The sequence below is a fragment of the Mus caroli genome, chromosome 1, assembly GCF_900094665.2.
Source record: "Mus caroli chromosome 1, CAROLI_EIJ_v1.1, whole genome shotgun sequence".
Lineage (NCBI taxonomy): Eukaryota > Metazoa > Chordata > Mammalia > Rodentia > Muridae > Mus > Mus caroli.
In genome coordinates, this window is record NC_034570.1 from 73096212 (window position 1) to 73114037 (window position 17826).

Here is a 17826-nt window from a genome sequence, read left to right on the forward strand (position 1 = left end):
GTTTGCAGCTTTTAAGACTGGATGTAAACAAGAAATGTGTTTCTTGTGAAAATTTAAGTGTTTTATTTAGAACTTAAAAAACTAGTTTTTGTTCTGCTTTAATGAGAAATAAACACAAGCGAGACTGATAGGGTCAAGCAACTGTTTCTCAACAATTTCTGCACCCACACTTACAGAATGGGCAGAAAGAAGCACGTGCACATGCGCAGTACACTAGCCATGCTCCCTCTTCGGTGTCCTCCAGAGTTCAGGCCTCTCTCTGCTGCTGCACCAGTTTCCGGGGATCCGCGTTCGGGCTACACCGCTCCGGCTGTCTTCCTTCCGCCTCCCATTGCCTTGTTCTTGCCATGGCTTCTTCTGTATTCCGGTTGCTGCAGCAGGGCCCTCGCCGCCTCTTGGCTCCGGCCGTCCCCACGCTGGCTCCTCCGGTTCGGGGAGTGAAGAAGGGATTCCGTGCCGCCTTCCGCTTCCAGAAAGAGCTGGAGCGATGGCGCCTGCTACGCTGCCCGCCGCCGCCGGTGCGACGGTAGGCGTCTCGGGAGGGTGGAGAGGCTAAGGTGGCGGCGAGGACACTGGGCTGCAGGCAACTGCGCTGGGCACGTGCCTGAAGGCGGCATGGGGCAGAGGAACTGGGCGACAGGGGCTGGGCTGTCCCCTGCAGAATCCCACTAGCTGAATATAAGCAAATGGGGTCGACCAGAGGGAAACTGTTTGGGATTGGGATTGACCCAATTTTGTCACTTCCTAATCTCAGGCCAATTGGGTATTTTTTTTAATTTTTAATATTTTTTATTACATATTTTCCTCAATTACATTTCCAATGCTATCCCAAAAGTCCCCCATAGCGCCCCCCACTTCCCTACCCACCCATTCCCATTCTTTTGGCCCTGGCATTCCCCTATATTGGGGCATATAAAGTTTGCAAGTCCAATGGGCCTCTCTTTCCAGTGATGGCCGACTAGGCCATCTTTCGATACATATGCAGCTAGAGTCAAGAGCTCNGGGGTACTGGTTAGTTCATAATAATGATCCACCTATGGGGTTGCAGTTCCCTTTAGCTCCTTGGGTACTTTCTCTAGCTCCTCCATTGGGGGCCCTGTGATCCATCCAATAAGTGACTGTGAGCATCCACTTCTGTGTTTGCTAAGCCCCGGCATTGTCTCACAAGAGACAGCTATATCTGGGTCCTTTCAGCAAAATCTTGCTAGTGTATGCAATGGTGTCAGCGTTTGGAAGCTGATTATGGGATGGATCCCTGGATATGGCAGTCTTTAGATGGTCCATCCTTTCTTCACAGCTCCAAACTTTATCTCTGTAACTCTTTCCATGGGTGTTTTGTTCCCAATTCCAAGAAGGGGCACAGTGTCCACACTTTGGTCTTCGTTCTTCTTGAGTTTCATGCGTTTAACAAATTGTATCTTATATCTTGGGTATCCTAAGTTTTTGGGCTAATATCCACTTATCAGTGAGTACATATTGTGTGAGTTCCTTTGTGAATATGTTACCTCACTCAGGATGATGCCCTCCAGATCCATCCATTTGCCTAGGGATTTCATAAATTCATTCCTTTTAATAGCTGAGTAGTACTCCATTGTGTAAATGTACCACATTTTCTGTATCCATTCCTCTGTTGAGGGGCATCTGGGTTCTTTCCAGCTTCTGGCTATTATAAATAAGGCTGCTATGAACAGAGTGGAGCATGTGTCCTTCTTACCGGTTGGAACATCTTCTGGATATATGCCCAGGAGAGGTATTGCTGGATCCTCTGGTAGTATTATGTCCAATTTTCTGAGGAACCGCCAAACTGATTTCCAGAGTGGTTGTACCAGCTTGCAATCCCACCAACAATGAAGGAGTGTTCCTCTTTCTCCACATCCTCGCCAGCATCTGCTGTCACCTGAATTTTTGATCTTAGCCATTCTGACTGGTGTGAGGTGGAATCTCAGGGTTGTTTTGACTTGCATTTCCCTGATGATTAAGGATGTTGAACATTTTTTCAGGTGCTTCTCTGCCATTCGGTATTCCTCAGGTGAGAATTCTTTGTTCAGTTCTGAGCCCCATTTTTTAACGGGGTTATTTGATTTTCTGGAGTCCACCTTCTTGAGTTCCTTATATATATTGGATATTAGTCCCCTATCTGATGGTATTTTAAGATTAATGAATTAAAATTGGAAAAAGCTATAGAAAACAAATTTAGATTTATGATTTTAAACTTAGATCTATTTTTCTTTTCTCTCTCTTTTAACTTTAAAGGATTTTATTGTGGCTTTATTTTTCTCTAGGAAAAGACATTTAATTTTCTCTAGGAAAAGACATTTAATTCTTGGAATTGTGTGTCTGTACAATATACCTGCACACACCAGGCCATTGTGTGAATTACCACTACCACTGAATTACAACAGCCTCAACCCTCGCCTGAGGTTATGAAATTTTGACACACTCATAAGACTAATATTAACTTATATAACTGGAAATTCAAGTGGACATTTCTGAGCTTTAAATAAATAGGATATAAACTAAACATAATTACTTTCAGTTTGTGGCCTGAATCTATATAGTTATAAATTGTTCATACGCAGGTAGAAAGCATAATGTCACTGTTAGAGCAGAAAGAGAGAACTTAAAAACTAGCAGAGCCGCCTAATGTGATGTGAACAATCTGTTTAATATGGCAGTTAAGCCAAAGGGAACCCCCACATCTTATATATAGACAGTAATGACGGACTGCCAGTGGTTATCTGTATTACTTTTTGTATTTAGACTCTTAGAAACCGACAATAAAAGAAACAAACTTTATTTCATTCCGTTATGTAGTAAAGTTACAGCACACCTTATGTGGTACCATGCCCTCCTCCTTACCGTCTCTTACTGTCTCTGCCTCCTCAGATCAGAGAAGCCAAACTGGGATTACCATGCGGAGGTACAAGCCTTTGGATCTCGCTTACAAGAAACCTTTTCGTTGGACCTTCTCAAAACTGCATTTATCAATAGCTGCTACATCAAAAGTGAAGAGGCGAAACGTCAGAACCTTGGCATAGAGAAAGAAGTTGCTCTTCTGAATCTTAAGGACAATCAGGAACTGTTTGAACAAGGGCTGTCTTTTTCACATCGGTGCCTCACACAGTTTCTTGAAGACGAATTTCCAGACTTGCCCGCCGAAGGCACTGAGAGTCTAGTTAACTTTCTTACTGGTGAGGCAGTTGTCTGTCACGTGGCCAGTAACTTGGCTGTGGAGCAGTTGACTCTCAGTGCAGAATTTCCTGTCCCCCTGCCTGTCTTACGTCAGACTTTCTTCGCAGTGATTGGAGCCCTGCTGCAGAGCAGTGGCCCTGAAAGGGCTGCACTGTTCATCAGGGTGGGTAATGGTTAGATGCACTTGTTCAGACAGGCTTCATGTGGACAGAGGGGGACGTTTCATTTTATCATGCATTCCTTTGCTAGATCTTGGTACAACTGACTGTTCCTACCCCCAAAACTTAGAAAAGCCCAAACTATTTTTGTGGTAGCTTTGTGGTGGTTATTTCAGTTTTCTTTTGCCAATACCCTGGAAAGCAAATAATAAATGCTGGGTTGTGAGTGCTGCAGGTTTACGTTATCCTTAGCTTTTTAAAATTTTTTGTTTTGGTTTGATTAATTTTTAAGGAGAAAGTGTTTATTTTAGCTCAGGGCTTAAAGATTTATTTATCTCGAAAAACCAAAAAAAAAAAAAAAGATTTATTTATTTACTTATTTATTTAATGTACATGAGTACCCTGTAGCTGTACTGATGGTTGTGGGCCGTCATGTTGGTTGCTGGGAATTTGAATTCAGAACCTCTGCTCGCTCCAGTCGGCCCTGCTCAGTCTGGGCTAAAGATTTATTTATTATTTCTAAGTACACTGTAGCCGTCTTCAGACACAACAGAGGAGGGCGTGAACCACCATGTAGTTGCTGGGATTTGAACTCAGGACCTTCAGAAGAGCAGTCAGTGCTCTTAACTGCCGAGCCATCTCTCTAGCCCTAGCTCAGGCTTTAAAAAGATGCAGTCTGCCATGGAGGGAAGGTGTGTCCTTGTGGGTATGTCCTTAGTAAGTAGACAGACACATGCTTCTACTTTGAATTTCAATGATTTGAGTCTTGAATTCTGAGGCAGGAGTCAGTCTTCTGGATAATTTTCATAGGTTGTGTTGTTTGACATCATTTTCTTGAGGTTTGAAATTGAAACATTTAAAGTTCTATGATTTTTATTAAAAGTACAAACAACAACAGCCTATGAGCCAGAAACCGAACATACTCTATAATCTCAACGTTTTAGTGCAAAAAGTTTCAGATTCCGAGCATTTTGGGTTTTCAGGCTGTATGGGCTTAATATGCACATTTGCCATTCATTGCCTATCAGTTCTTATGGTAAAAATGGATTTTGAATTCTGGCCATAATATTCTTTGTTCTAATTTAAATGTTATTTTACGCACAGGACTTTTTAATTACACAAATGACGGGAAAAGAGCTCTTTGAGATGTGGACCATCGTAAATCCCATGGGACTACTCGTAGAGGAGCTGAAGAAGAGAAACATCTCAGCTCCCGAGTCTCGACTCACCAGGCAGTCTGGAAGCACAACTGCTCTGCCTTTATATTTTGTTGGCTTATACTGGTTAGTAAACATTCATTGTTCACTTTTTAACTTTGATTGGAAGCCTTGAAGATAGACTTCCAGTTTTTAAGTGCTACTTCTAACAGTATTAAAATTGTATCTCTGAGCTGGGCATGGGGGTACATGTCTTTAATCCTAGGCTAGTGTTCAGGAGGTGGAGGCAAGCAGATCTCTGTGAGTTTGAGGCCAGACTGTCTATAGAGAGGCCTCCCAGAACTGCACCGTGAGACCCTGGTGGGGCGGGGTGGATAGGGTCATTATCTGGTTTTTGTTATTGGTGACGGTGGTGGGCTTTTTGGTTTTCTCTTTCTGCTATTAATAGAAGACAAGTTATCTGTGTTTTGCTAGTAGTAACTTTTGAAAATTTTATGTGTGTGAGTGTTGGCCTGCATGTATGTCTGCACCACATACATGTGGAGGCCAGAAGAAGGTGTCAGTTCTGGAACTAGAGTTACAGATGTTTATTAGCTGTTAGGTTCATCCGGGAAATCCAACCTGGGTTCTTTACAAGAACAGCCAGTGCTCTTAAGCACTGAGCCTTCTCTCCAGCTCCTGCTAAGTCACTTTTGGACAGCTGTTTGCTATAGATTTTTATGGGATATAAGCTCACCTTATATTTTCTATATAAAAAAAATACAAGTTTTATTTCTATCTTGATCTGTTCTTGGCAGCAGCTTCAACTGAGCCTCAGAGTGGAAGACAGGAGCTTTGCTGTCTACCAAAGTGTCAGCACATTTAGAGCCTTGTAGTTTTGTTAGAGATAAACCTGTCTGAAATGGATCTCAGGTTTTAAGATTAAAGTGGGGTAGAGGTATAGCTCAGTGGTGGAATGCTTTCCTGAGACAGAGAGAGAGAGAGAGAGAGAGAGAGAGAGAGAGAGAGAGAGAGAGAGAGATCGGAAGAGAGATCAATTCAAGCAGTAGATGTGGACATTGNGGGGTAGAGGTATAGCTCAGTGGTGGAATGCTTTAGACAGAATGAGACAGAGAGACAGAGAGAGAGAGAGAGAGAGAGAGAGAGAGAGAGAGAGAGAGAGAGAGATCAATTCAAGCAGTAGATGTGGACATTGAGTATCTTGGATAAGTAGATTAAATTTTGTGCAAATATTTTTCCAATCTGTGTGAAGATTTTCTAATCTGAGGGACTTGCCATGTAGACCTAACCGTTTCAAACTCAGAGATCTGCCTGTATCTGCCTCCCAAATGCTGGCATCAAAGGAGTGTGCCACCCTACCCAGCTCTAATCCTTGTGAACTCCTGATCCTTGTGCCGCCTTATGCTTTGCCTTGGAGGAACTGGGCCTCGTAGGTTGTTGTATTTGGATGGGATGGGGTGGAAGGCATAACTGCCTCGTGTGCTGTCTTCCTGTGCTGTAAATCCCTGTCTGTTTTCTTCCTAGTGACAGAAAGCTGATTGCAGAGGGACCTGGGGAAACTGTACTCGTTGCAGAGGAAGAAGCCGCGCGCGTGGCCCTCAGGAAGCTCTATGGATTCACAGAGAACAGGCGGCCCTGGGACTACTCCAAGCCGAAAGAGAGCCCAAAGAGAGCAGAGCAAACCAGCGTAGCCAGCTAGGCAGCAAGTGGGCGGGGTGACATCATCACCACTGAGCAAAGCAGTGAGACAGGGCCAGAGGGGAAGAGCGCAGAATACGGGAGCAGTGTCTCGGTGCTCTTCCTGGGCCCTACAGCTAGACAAGCGCTTTCAGGTGACATCAGGTGACAGGGATTTGTTTCACTTTTTTTTTCTGTTTCTCTTACACACTAGTTTATTACTGTGTATAATTTGTACAGCTAGATGTATTTTATTCCCTCCAGCTTTGGAGTGTAGTCAAATACATGCCATATGTGAAGTTTGTTTTAATATGAATAAAAAGCTATTCTTTGAGATGTCTTTCCTTTCCTTATTGGTGCAAGAGAGGCTGGAGAGGTGGCTGTGGCTGGGAGTGCCACAGGTCTGAGAGCAAAGGTACAGGGCGAGGGCAGGCCAGGTCTAGCTGAAGGGACAGGACAGCTAAGCAAGTGCAGGTGGCAGTTCAGGCTACATCATCATCAGATACTCAGCTGAGCCCCAGCGACAGTTGGGAGTCCTCTGCCTATTGGTCCTTGGTGCCTATATTTGGTAATTAGATGCTAGGTATGGGGACCACTGTAGCGAAAAGTGTCTGCCTCTTCCTACTGTCCAGGTGAGGTCTTTTGGGCTTGAAGTTGATTTGGGCCACTTTGAGCCCCAGAAGAGTAATAGGCCGAGATCAGGGTTTTTTGTTCACCCACTCCTCTTCTCGCCTAGGCACCGTGGGCTGGCTGCCTCTATAAAAGGCTGTAAATCCTGCTGGCTGGCCATTTTTCTTTGGCGTGTGTACCGGTAGTCCAGGGTGATGTCTGCACTGGCTGTTCCCAGGTTCTTAGTGTTTTGTTCAGTACTGAAGTAAAAGCCAGCATTGATTGCAAAGTTGCAAGGAAATTTTCCGTAAAACAGTAGAAAAGATCAAAAGAGCCCGCAGGGAGCAGCAGACCACATGACGGAAGACACTCAGTCGTCACGATTATTGTTTGTGGTTTTCCACTAAGGGGTCAAGAAAAGGAGTAGCTGAGTTCCTAAAACGTGTGCGTGGGTGCATTGGGCAAAGAGGGGTGTGGGGGTTAGTCCATCTAGGTAAAGGAGCTCGACTAGACTACCAAGTGTATTGTGAGAGGAGGAGCTGCTCATAACCCACCCAAGTAGCGCCCCAGGCTGGCTCTCCTGCCTCTAGTGTGTTCAGGAGGTTCTCCGGTCTGGTATCCCAATATGTCACTCCCAATAGATTATATACTGGTGACTTCTCTGTTTGCAGGAATAAGCAGTCTTACTGTGTGTGCATGGTAGTGCCAGACAGATGGTGCCATTTATGTTCACACAGGTGTACAGTTATACTCCATCCTCAAAATGTAGTCGAAATCTGCTTGTACAGTATCCCCTGAGGACACGGAGAGGGGGCTCTGCATTTATGTGTTATTACTATTGTACAGGACCCATTTTGGTTCCCAGCATTCATGAAGTGACTCACGACCCTCTGTAATTCCAACTCCAGGGTGTCTGACACCCTCTTCTGGCCTCCTTGAGTACTACATGCATGTGCCCATACGTACACGCTCATATATACTAAAAAAATGGAATGCATCTTTTAAAATAATGGAGTCTCTCAGGACTGGGTACAGTCTTTGAAACTTTTACCCAAAATAGGCTTATTACAGAAGGACACAGCCTGCTCTCACCAGCTTCCAGGCCCACCTGTATCTAACAATGCACATTTGTGTGGGGGGAAAGAATGATAGGTGAAAAGGAGGGAAGGAAATACTAGTGAGCTTTCAAGTGCTTTATGAAAGGGAGGAGGTTCCAGTGCACGCCTAGGGCCCACAGAGAGGGAACCCATTGCCACCTGATAAAAGCCCAGCTGTTTTAATAGCTTTAAAACCTTTCCTTGCTTTTTTTCCCTCTGTCTTGTTATTTGATTTCTGGATAAAAACATAGAATCTGAGTCATCTCTGGCACTGGGTGGAGACATGACTCTGCACTGCCCTAAATGTCCGAAAGTTACTATCTAGTAGAGAACTCTCAAAGGACAGAGACAACATTCCCTCCCACCCCCAACACACAGCAAGAGTTAATTCAAAAGGGTCAGTTGATCATATAGACCAGAACCCATGCCTCAGGAAAACTCTTCCAGACACTAGAAGATACAGTAGTTAGCCTCTTAAGCGATACAGTGTCATATAGTGTCATTGTAATGGTCTCATCAGCCAGTCACCTGGGAGAGTTTTCTTCCTCAGTAGCCACTGTCATTATTACTCTGTAATAATCCCTGTCTGTCTTCTACATGAAGCCCTGTGTTTCTTCTAAGTTCATTTGACAGAGATCACAAGGGTAGGGGATGATTGCAGGCCAGAGCGAGATTGCTATAACATCGAGTTTGTTTTGTATTGTTTCTGGTCTCTATAGGTCTGCCCCACTTTGAAAACAAGAGCCAGAGTCCCCAGGCCTGTGACAAAAGTCTTCCCAGCATTCATTCTGAAGCTAGAAAGAAACGCCTTTGAGATGAGAGACAGTATGGTTTAATGCTGCGGTCTGAGCAAGGAAGGCCTCCAACAGTGGGGTGGAGAAGGCAGCTAGCTGCCCCAGCAGCCTCAGCCTCTGCTCAGTCACATCTCAACCCACCTGAAAAACAAAACCCTCTTGCTGAGTCTGGCCAGAGAGGTCGAACCTGTGTCTTGTGTAACAGACACATTATCAAAGCTAACAGAGACTGTTTCCAGAGGGCATGTGAGAAGAATCTACTTGGCTAAAGCAGTAGGTTTAGTAAAATGTTGATTTTTAATTTGTTGAATCCCATTAGTAGTTAAGGCTGGCCTGGAACTCATCTTCCTGGTTCACTGTTTCTGTTTTTAATTTTAGTTTTTTTGTTTCATTTTGTTTTGCTTTAACTTCAGTTTCAGTTAAGCGCAAGGATAACAGACCATACCCAGCAGTGCAGGTGTCGTTAGCTTGCCATCTCCATGAGTAAGCTTCACAAAAGTAGCTCGGAAACACCATGGAGTCAGTTACATCCATGTAACACAAGACAACAAGCATGATGAACAACGCCCCCCACCCCCAGCACGTGCAAAATGCCACACCCCACCTAGAATCTGTTGCAGGTTTCTTTAAGTAAGCATTCTTCTTAGTCTTTGGCGATTTCGCTGGCAAACTCAGTGAAACCTGAGTTCTGGTCTAGGACAGTTTGCAAAACTTTAACCTACAAGGCTGACGGAGAATTCAATCCCCAGTAGCGTCTGGTGACCTCGCTGAATTCCTACCCACACTTGTCTTGCCTATCTTTGGGTACAGGATCTCTGTTCACTTAGGTCTCTAATTTCATTATGATCCCATCTGCATGCTCCCAGTGCCATGCCTTCTGGTGACATGACAAGTGATGATGGCTACAGAGATGACTAGAAAGCATAATAAACAATGTGCGGGTATTCCTTCTCTTTGCCTCCCTCCCTGCTCTTCACTGTATAACAGTGGTTCTTAATCTGTGGTTGGAGACCCTGTAGACAAAGTGCTATCTCCAAAAATATTTACAGTATGATTTATAGCAGTCCAAAGTACAGTTACAAAGTAGCAATGAGAATAATTGTATGGTTGAGGGAATTGCCACAACATGAGGCTCTATATTAAAGGGTCACAGCATTAGGAAGGTTTAAGACCACACTGCCCTCCAACCTCCCAGTCTGCTAGGGATGAAAAGTTGAATTCCTAGTCTACTTCCACTTGCTTGATATTGGCTGAACTCAGAGAGAGGCAAAAGGAAGCAGTTTGGGTGTAAAAACCGGCTTGTGACACTTCCCTTCAGCCTTTCAAGCTGCTAAACCCTGTACATGGATGGATAGATCCACACAGGGAACAAATGTAACTACAGTATATATAAAATAGCCTGCAAGCAAAAAGAGCCATATTTTTCATAAGGAATATACTTTCAACACACTTCTAAGTAAACAGTCTTTGAACTCAAGTTGTTAGGCTATATTTATTTTAAATCTTTTTTTAAAAACCACTGAAATGCAGCGATGGGTTGGAACATGCGGAAAAATCAGCATTTTCCATAGTTCCATATGAAATCGCTTAAAATGTTGGATCCATCTCTACACAACTTTTCATGATCCTAGAATAAACTTGATACCTGAGTAAGAGGAGCGTGCGGGCTACAGGCTGTTGAGGAGAGCACTGGGCCACGTTCATCCAGTGCTGACCCAGAGTGCGGGCTCTTTGACCAATGCCTTATCCACACTGTCTAGGCAGTCATAAGAATCTCAGGGAACGGGGGGGGGGTGGTACGTGCCTTTGAGGCTAGCACTTGGGAGGCAGAGGCAGGCAGACCTCACTGAGTTTGAGGCCGCCTTGGTCTATGGAGCAAGTTTCAGGGCAGTGAGGGCTACACAGAGAAACTCCCTCTCCCCCCCCAAAAAACCCCACAAGTGTAAGGGAATTAAGGGAATTGTTGAATTATAAAGACAGTGATTATTTGGCACTGGAGAAAGATAGTCATTTATTACACTTTATTATGTATTATTATATATCCCCTGCCTTTTCTCACTCTATTTTTTTTTTTTTGAGCCCAAAAGTTTCTACACCAAAAGTGGAAGCTCAAACCTCTAAGCGTATGTAAGTCCTGTTACTTTGCCTATTATGGATGCATATTTTACTATATGCATATAAAAAACGGAAAACATTATTTTCAACGTCCTAGGTAGCCACAAGAGAATGTATTTTATAGTTCTGGTTAAGAAAGGTACAAACAAGAGCTATTTTTATAGCTTCGAATACCCAAGATACAATTCACAGACTACATGAAGCTCAAGAAGGAAGACCAAAGTGTGGGTACTTCAGTCCTTCTTTGAAAGGGGAACAAAATACTCACGAGAGCAAATATGGAGAAAAAGTGTAGAGTAGATACTGTAGGAAAGGCCATCCAGAGACTGTCCCACCTGGGGATTCATCCCATATACAGTCACCAAACCCAGACACTATTGTGGATGCCAAGAAGTGCTTGCTGAAAGGAGCCTGATATGGCTGTCTCCTGAGAGGCCTTACAAATACAGAGGTGGATGCTTGCATCCAACCATTGGACTGGGCACAGGGTCCCCAAAGGAGGAGTTAGAGAAAGGACTGAAGGAGCTGAAGGGGTTTGCAACCCCATAGGAAGAACAACAATATCAACCAAGCAGACCCCATAGAGCTCCCAGGAACTAAGCCATCAACAAAGGAGTACACAAGGCTCCAGCTGCACATGTAGCAGAGGATGGCCTTGTTGGTCATCACTGGGAGGAGAGGCCCTTGGTCCTGTGAAGGCTCAATGCCCCAGTGTAGGGGAATGGAGAGCAGGGAGGCAGGAGTGGGTGGGTGGAGGAACACCCTCATAGAAGCAGGGGGAGGAGGGATGGGATAGGGGGTTTTCTGGAGGAGGGGGGGCGGGAAAAGGGATAACATTTGAAATGTAAATAAATATAAAAAAATCAAAATATCAAAAAAAGAAGAAAAAAAAGGGGGACTATTTTTTCTTTTTTAGTCCTGGCCTGATCCTGACCACAAGATGGTGCTCCAGGCCTACAGCACAACTTAGGATGTCACAAACCTAGTGGGGACCACTGTCTTCCTCTTTGGAAAGAGAGGATGTGTGAGTACACAGCATATGATTATGTCACATGACTTTTCTAGGCCCCACACAGCTTTTCTACTCTATGGAAGTGTCTGCCTGAGCTAGCCCACTTTGGGATAGCCAAAGGATGCTCTCATTAGGAATCTGATGTGTGCATACTTCAACTTCATCGCTGATGCCGCGATGTGAGTGTTGGGCTCTTTATTCCCCCTTTCACTAGCGAAAGGGGAAACTGCACGGATGCTGAAAATATAAAAAAATTAAAGATTTTTAAAAAAATTTACTCTTCTACTGGAACGTCCACTCAGACACCATGAGCTCTCTAGACCTGCATTCTGATGTCTGCTGTTTCCAGTCCCTTCCAGCTATCCTGTACCATCTTTCCAATCCTGAGTTTGTAAAGACTTACAACTCTTGTAGTTGAAGGCCTGAGACCCATGGCTCTTGACATTGGGTATGGGAACACACAAAGTCCGTTGCTCTCAGCAGATACTGAGGATGGCTTGATTGGTTCTCATCTTGCAAACGAAGAACACCCTCCATCCCCTGCCCACACCAGAAGAAAATTCATGCAATCAAAAGCTTCAGGCCAGGAGTGGTCCTGTAAGTCTGACATCACAGACAGCACAGACACCACAGGAGGTGGCAGATCTGAGTTCAAGGCTAGCTTCAGCAATACAAGTTGGAGGCCTGCCAACTCTGGAAGACTCCAATATACTCCCTCTCTATTTCTTACCCCTCTCCCCTAAAGTCGTTATCACAGATCACAAACTGATTGTGGTGAATCAAGTCCCAGCACTCAGAATGAGAAATGCTGAGGCCAGAAGTTCACAAGTTCAAAGCCAGCCTGGGCTACACAGTAAGACCCTATTTCAAAAGAACAACAAAAAGTAAGTTAAACAACTCACAGTCACAGGCACAAACTTCTGAAAAGGGAATGCTCAATTGGTGAAGATTGCATTTACCGCTAACTCTTGTGTATTCAGCTGCCTGCCATTCACTAACAATACAAAACTAATGAGTTAAGAAGAATGTTGGGCTGGAGAGATGGCTCAGTGGTTAAGAGCACTGACTGCTCTTCCAGAGGTCCCAAGTTCAAATCCCAGCAACCACACGGTAGCTCACAATCATCTGTCGTGAGATATGATGCCCTCTTCTGATGTGTCTGAAGACATCTACAGTGTACTTATATATAATAAAGAAATAAATCTCTAAAAGAAAAGAAAAGAAAAATGTCCTTGGAGAAAAAAGTAATGGAGAATTATAGACTTAACTGTCCCTGGCATTGAGGAAAGACCTGCATGACTTGATTATTCATAGAGTAACTTTTTGACAGAGTCATGGTATATTAAAGTTGCAAAATGTTCTAGTAAGTTTGATTCATTCTTATTCTTTCTCTGCAGACAAGATGAGGTCATCTACAGATGGAGAAAAGGTTACTTTAAAACCTGAGAGTATCTTGCTGAAGATACATCCCCAAGGCCTGGAGACATTCACAGTGACCTGCAGCGGATGAGACAAAGGTGGGGAATGCTCAGCTGACCACACCAACACCGATGGACTGAGTACATAGAGATGCTTATGGGGAGCCTGATGGGTGGCCGTGGGGACTCAGTTCTTGGCATTAAGACAGTTGTCGCATCCTGGAAGGGCTGTTCCTCAGCCTGTCACATTCTTAGCTTAGAGCTGGGCTCACTGACTCCAGCTGGAGGCTGGGCTCACTGACTCCAGCTGGAGGCTGGGCTGCTAAAAGTTCACTTCTATTTTGCCACATGATATTCGGTTAATTAAGTGTTCATCAACAGTTTTGTGGGTATAATGGAGAACTGCCACTTCAATTTAGCAAGCTTTTCATTTAAATCACATCTGTATCTTTCCTCAAGACTCAAGAGAGAAGGGGAAAGTGGTTGGTTTGGCAAATGCTGGAGGGGATGTGGGTTGTTGGGATTGCAGATTAACCCAGTCACTCTGGAAATCAGTGTGGAGAATTCTCAAAACGTTAAAAATAAATCTGCCATCCGACCTAGTTATACCATTCCTGGGCATCTGCTCAAAGGCCCAACATCTTACTCCACAGATTCTTGCTCAGCCATGTTCACCACTGCTCTGCTCACAGCTCCATGGCCTTCATGCAATGAATGGACAGTAAAGATGTGCTACATATACACTATGCCCTTTATGGATACCATTCAGCTGGAAGAAGATGAGCTCATGGACAGGTAACTGCATATAAATGGGTGGAACTAGAAAATCATATTGAACAAGGAAGCCCAGACCCAGGGAGACACATACTGCATGTTCCCTGTCATCGGAGGTTCCCAGCTCAGTTATTGAGGTGTGAATATAGAACCTGGAGTAACTGCACAAACCAGGAACGTAAAATGGGGGCAGGGGGACTGAGGAGAGGGAAAATTGGGGTGGGGGATAGTTAGGAACAGGGGAGGGAGATAAATACAGAAGGGGAAGAGTAAAATAACCATAAGGATGTCTGAGAGTTATGAGGAATCAAAGTGTTATCTAGCAACCTAATACCTATAATACATGTGAGCTGCATATACATACATACATACATACATACATACATACATACATGTATACATAAATGTGCACTTTTATTTATTTTTGAGTCAGCATTTCTCTATGTAGTTCTGGCTGTCCTGGAATTCTCTCTGCTGGCCTCAAACTCAGAGATTCACCTGCATCTGCCTGGCAAGTACTGGGATTAATGGTCTGTGCCACTTTACCCAGCCACCTATATAAATGCAATGTTCTCATGCAGGCATACCTTGGCAGTAACCAACAGCTCTCTAATTGAAATTAAGACTCACTCAACAAGAGGGAAGCCGTGCCTGGTACTAGGAACCTAGCCAACTACCTAGGGATAGTGAAGTTGTGGATCCTGAAAAACGTACTACTACTACTTTACTAAACCATCATGATCCCCAACTATACTCTAAATATTACCCCAATACCCACAGATAAGTGGAGACCTCACCCCTCATCACTCATTTGCAGCAGGAGCCCATTACAGAAAACTACAACTAAAAATAAATAAGTAAATAAATAAATAAATTGCAGAGCTGTGAAACCCAGTCCCAACTGATACATCTACAACACAACTCCTGCATCTAAGACTCCATGAAGACTGTGGAAGACAGGGCCAATTAAGAGCCAGAGGTACAGGAAGTTTGCTAAGATAGTGTGTCTCCTGGAGATGAAGATTCAACACCATGGCTGCCTAAACATGACCTGAACAAGGAAGGCACCAACAGACATGCTAATGTAGAAGGAGGAAAGCTAATAAGCTCTCAACCCCAAAGAACTACAGGCAACCGAGGAAGCCTGAGAGAGGGAGAAAGACTTCCCCAAGGAAGAGCACGTTATCCAATAGCAAACAGTGAGTCTCAAAAAATACATAAAAGAAACATTACATATACCAAACATGTTGTGTTTACATAGGTAGGAACACACACACACACACACACACACACACACACACTAGCACTTAAAGAAGAGACCACAAATCTGAAAGAGAGCAAGGAGGCACATGGGTGGGCTTGAAGGGAGGAAAGGGAAGGAGCAAATGATATAATTATAACATCAAAAAAAATTAAAAACCTTTTTAAGAGTGCAGTAGTTTGGGAGTCTTCAGGGAGGGTTTTGTTCCCTGGAGATGTAATTGTCGAGTGCCTGCCTAGTACATACAAAGCCCCAGTAGCACATGAACTGATCATGGTGACCCATGGCTGTAATCCCAGCACTTGTGAGGGAGAGGCAATAGGCCCAGACGGTCAAGGTTATCCTCAGCTACACAGAGCTTGAGATCCTGTCTGAAAAAGAACAGCAATGGCTACCCACCCTGTGGCATCTTCAAGTAGATTCTCAGTAGGCAGAGAACACATTTCAACATTCACAGGAAACTTAAGAACATGCCTATCACCAGATCTCCTCTCTCCCACAGGTCACCACTGATGGGTCCTGGAAGGGAATGTTTGGTGCCCTGTTGACGCACAGAGCTACTGTAGTTCTTCAGACCCCTTCCGTATGAAGCTCAGAAGTCACTCAGTTCTTCATTTTCAGAAAACAAAACAAAACAAAACAAAACAAAACAAAACCAGCTACAATATCAAAAAGCCCAAAGTGACAGACATAAAGGATACTCCTTGGACTCTATTGTAAAGTTCTGGATGATTGGAATTTTTTTCCAGGTCACCTGTCATTATTTACTTCGTGGGACAAACTCTTGATAGGCCAGTAAGACATCAGAGCATCTAGCATATCTGGGTCAGTGTCTGTTCTCATTTTCCAGTGTCCCAGGCAAAATTGAAAGTACCCGTCTCATTAAGTGACAGAGAGTTATTTCACTGGCAGTGGGCTCCATTTTCCCCTAGGTCTACCATTTTGTTACTTTAAGAAAATTGCAGCTGGCTTCTTGCTCAGACTCAGTGTGGCATCTAATCTATGGTAAATCATTCGCTCAACCATGTCTACAGAGTAAAAGTAGTCTCTCGCAGGCCTGTAATTTTCCTAGCAGTCTCCGTATCTTAAATGGATCCCAGTTTCCCTCCAAGGAAAAGAGCTTTCAGAAAATTGATATTTTTGAAGACAAGGCCTGCAGACTCATTGGCTTAAATATGTCACAAGGGAAAAGGCTACACATTAAAAAAGATGAGAGGAATATTTCCCCTCTGGGTCCAGGGATTGCTAAGATTTGATTCTAGAAGTCAGCTAGGAGGGGTGTGTGTGTGTGTGTGTTGTATAGAGGGAAGGTAGAGCTGGAGGAGTTGGGAGACTAAACAAGAGGACAACCTGGTAGCCTGACAGCATGACTTTCCAAGTCCTGACCATCACTGCATTTTGAAACGTTACCAGACACTTCAGAATTTAATATAACCAATTAAGTATGGCCAATGTACTCTTGGAGAGTACACACTAAGACCATTCCAGCATCTCTATATAACACACTAGGACTATTCCAGCATCTCTATACAATATACAAGGCTCATTCCAGCATCCAGCCAACTCTGTTTTTTTTTTTTTTTTTTCTTTTGGAAGGAGCACTGATAGAGTTTGGAGTCCAGGTACTGTTTGGCTCTGTAGACATTTGAATATCTTCTCTCTTGGCCTCATTTCGATTTTGTCCTGCTTTTGTATCTCATAAGTGCATTTGAAGTGCAAGCAATTGCTATGCCAAGACTGTGTCTGCCCATCCCAAGTTTATTTGGGAAAAGAACCCCTCCTCAGCATTTGACACCTGGTAGACACTTGTGAAGTTTAAGTTTTAGGGGTCAACCTGCCTGGAAGAAAAAATTTATACCCATGTACATGGTGAAGCATTGCTCCTGGGTTTGTCTGCGAAGGTGCTTCCAGAAGACTGGCATTTGGATCAGTGGACAAAGGAAGATCCACCTTCACCTGGGGATGGCATCATCCCATCCATCAAGAGAAAGCTAAGCTAGGACAGTACAGGGAAGGCAACATTTGCTCTCTTCTGGAGGTGGGACACTCATCTCCTGACTGGACATCTGAGTCCCAGGTTCACAAGCCCTTGGGCACTGATAAGAGTTATATCATAGTTTCTCCACCTTGGGCCTTAGGATTTGGACTGAGATGTGTTGCCATCTTCTTTGGTTCTCCAGCTTACAGATGGTGTACTGCTGGAGTCTTGGCCTCCGTAATCATAGGAGACAGTTTCTGTAAACAAACCCCCTCTCCTGTGTCTCTCCCTGTAGCATACTAGTTCTTTACCCAGAAGGCTCCAGACAATATGCACATGAGCCAAGACCACACAGAGGAAGACAGTACATACCTTCATTCCACTGCCACTGCAGCTACACTTTTAAGTAATTCACAACGTATTAATGACTTAGGGTGGAATAAATCCCATAAGGACTGGCTTTAGTAGGCATTACTAACAAGGAGCACATTTGGTAGAATGTATGAACTATTCAAAATAGGGTTTTGGCATTGACTTCTCTTTCTTCTGTGGCTGTAAATACACACAATTAAGTAGTTGCAAAC

At 44.0% G+C, this 17826-nt stretch overlaps 1 protein-coding gene across 1 annotated transcript; it reads left to right on the plus strand.

The window, feature by feature from the left end:
* Window positions 1-238: 238 nt before the first annotated feature.
* Mrpl44 (mitochondrial ribosomal protein L44) lies at window positions 239-6518 on the plus strand. The gene is made up of 4 exons (XM_021168298.1): window positions 239-526; window positions 2887-3355; window positions 4455-4633; window positions 6032-6518. The coding sequence occupies exons 1-4, from the start codon at window positions 348-350 to the stop codon at window positions 6204-6206; spliced, it is 1002 nt and encodes a 333-aa protein (XP_021023957.1). The 5' UTR covers window positions 239-347; the 3' UTR covers window positions 6207-6518.
* Window positions 6519-17826: the final 11308 nt, after the last annotated feature.

Coding starts and splice junctions, on each gene's coding strand:
- Mrpl44 (XM_021168298.1), top strand. CDS start 348: ATGGCTTCTTCTGTATTCCGGTTGCTGCAGCAGGGCCCTCGCCGCCTC. Junction 527..2,886: donor CCGCCGCCGCCGGTGCGACG/GTAGGCGTCTCG, acceptor CTGCCTCCTCAG/ATCAGAGAAGCCAAACTGGG. Junction 3,356..4,454: donor GGGCTGCACTGTTCATCAGG/GTGGGTAATGGT, acceptor TTTTACGCACAG/GACTTTTTAATTACACAAAT.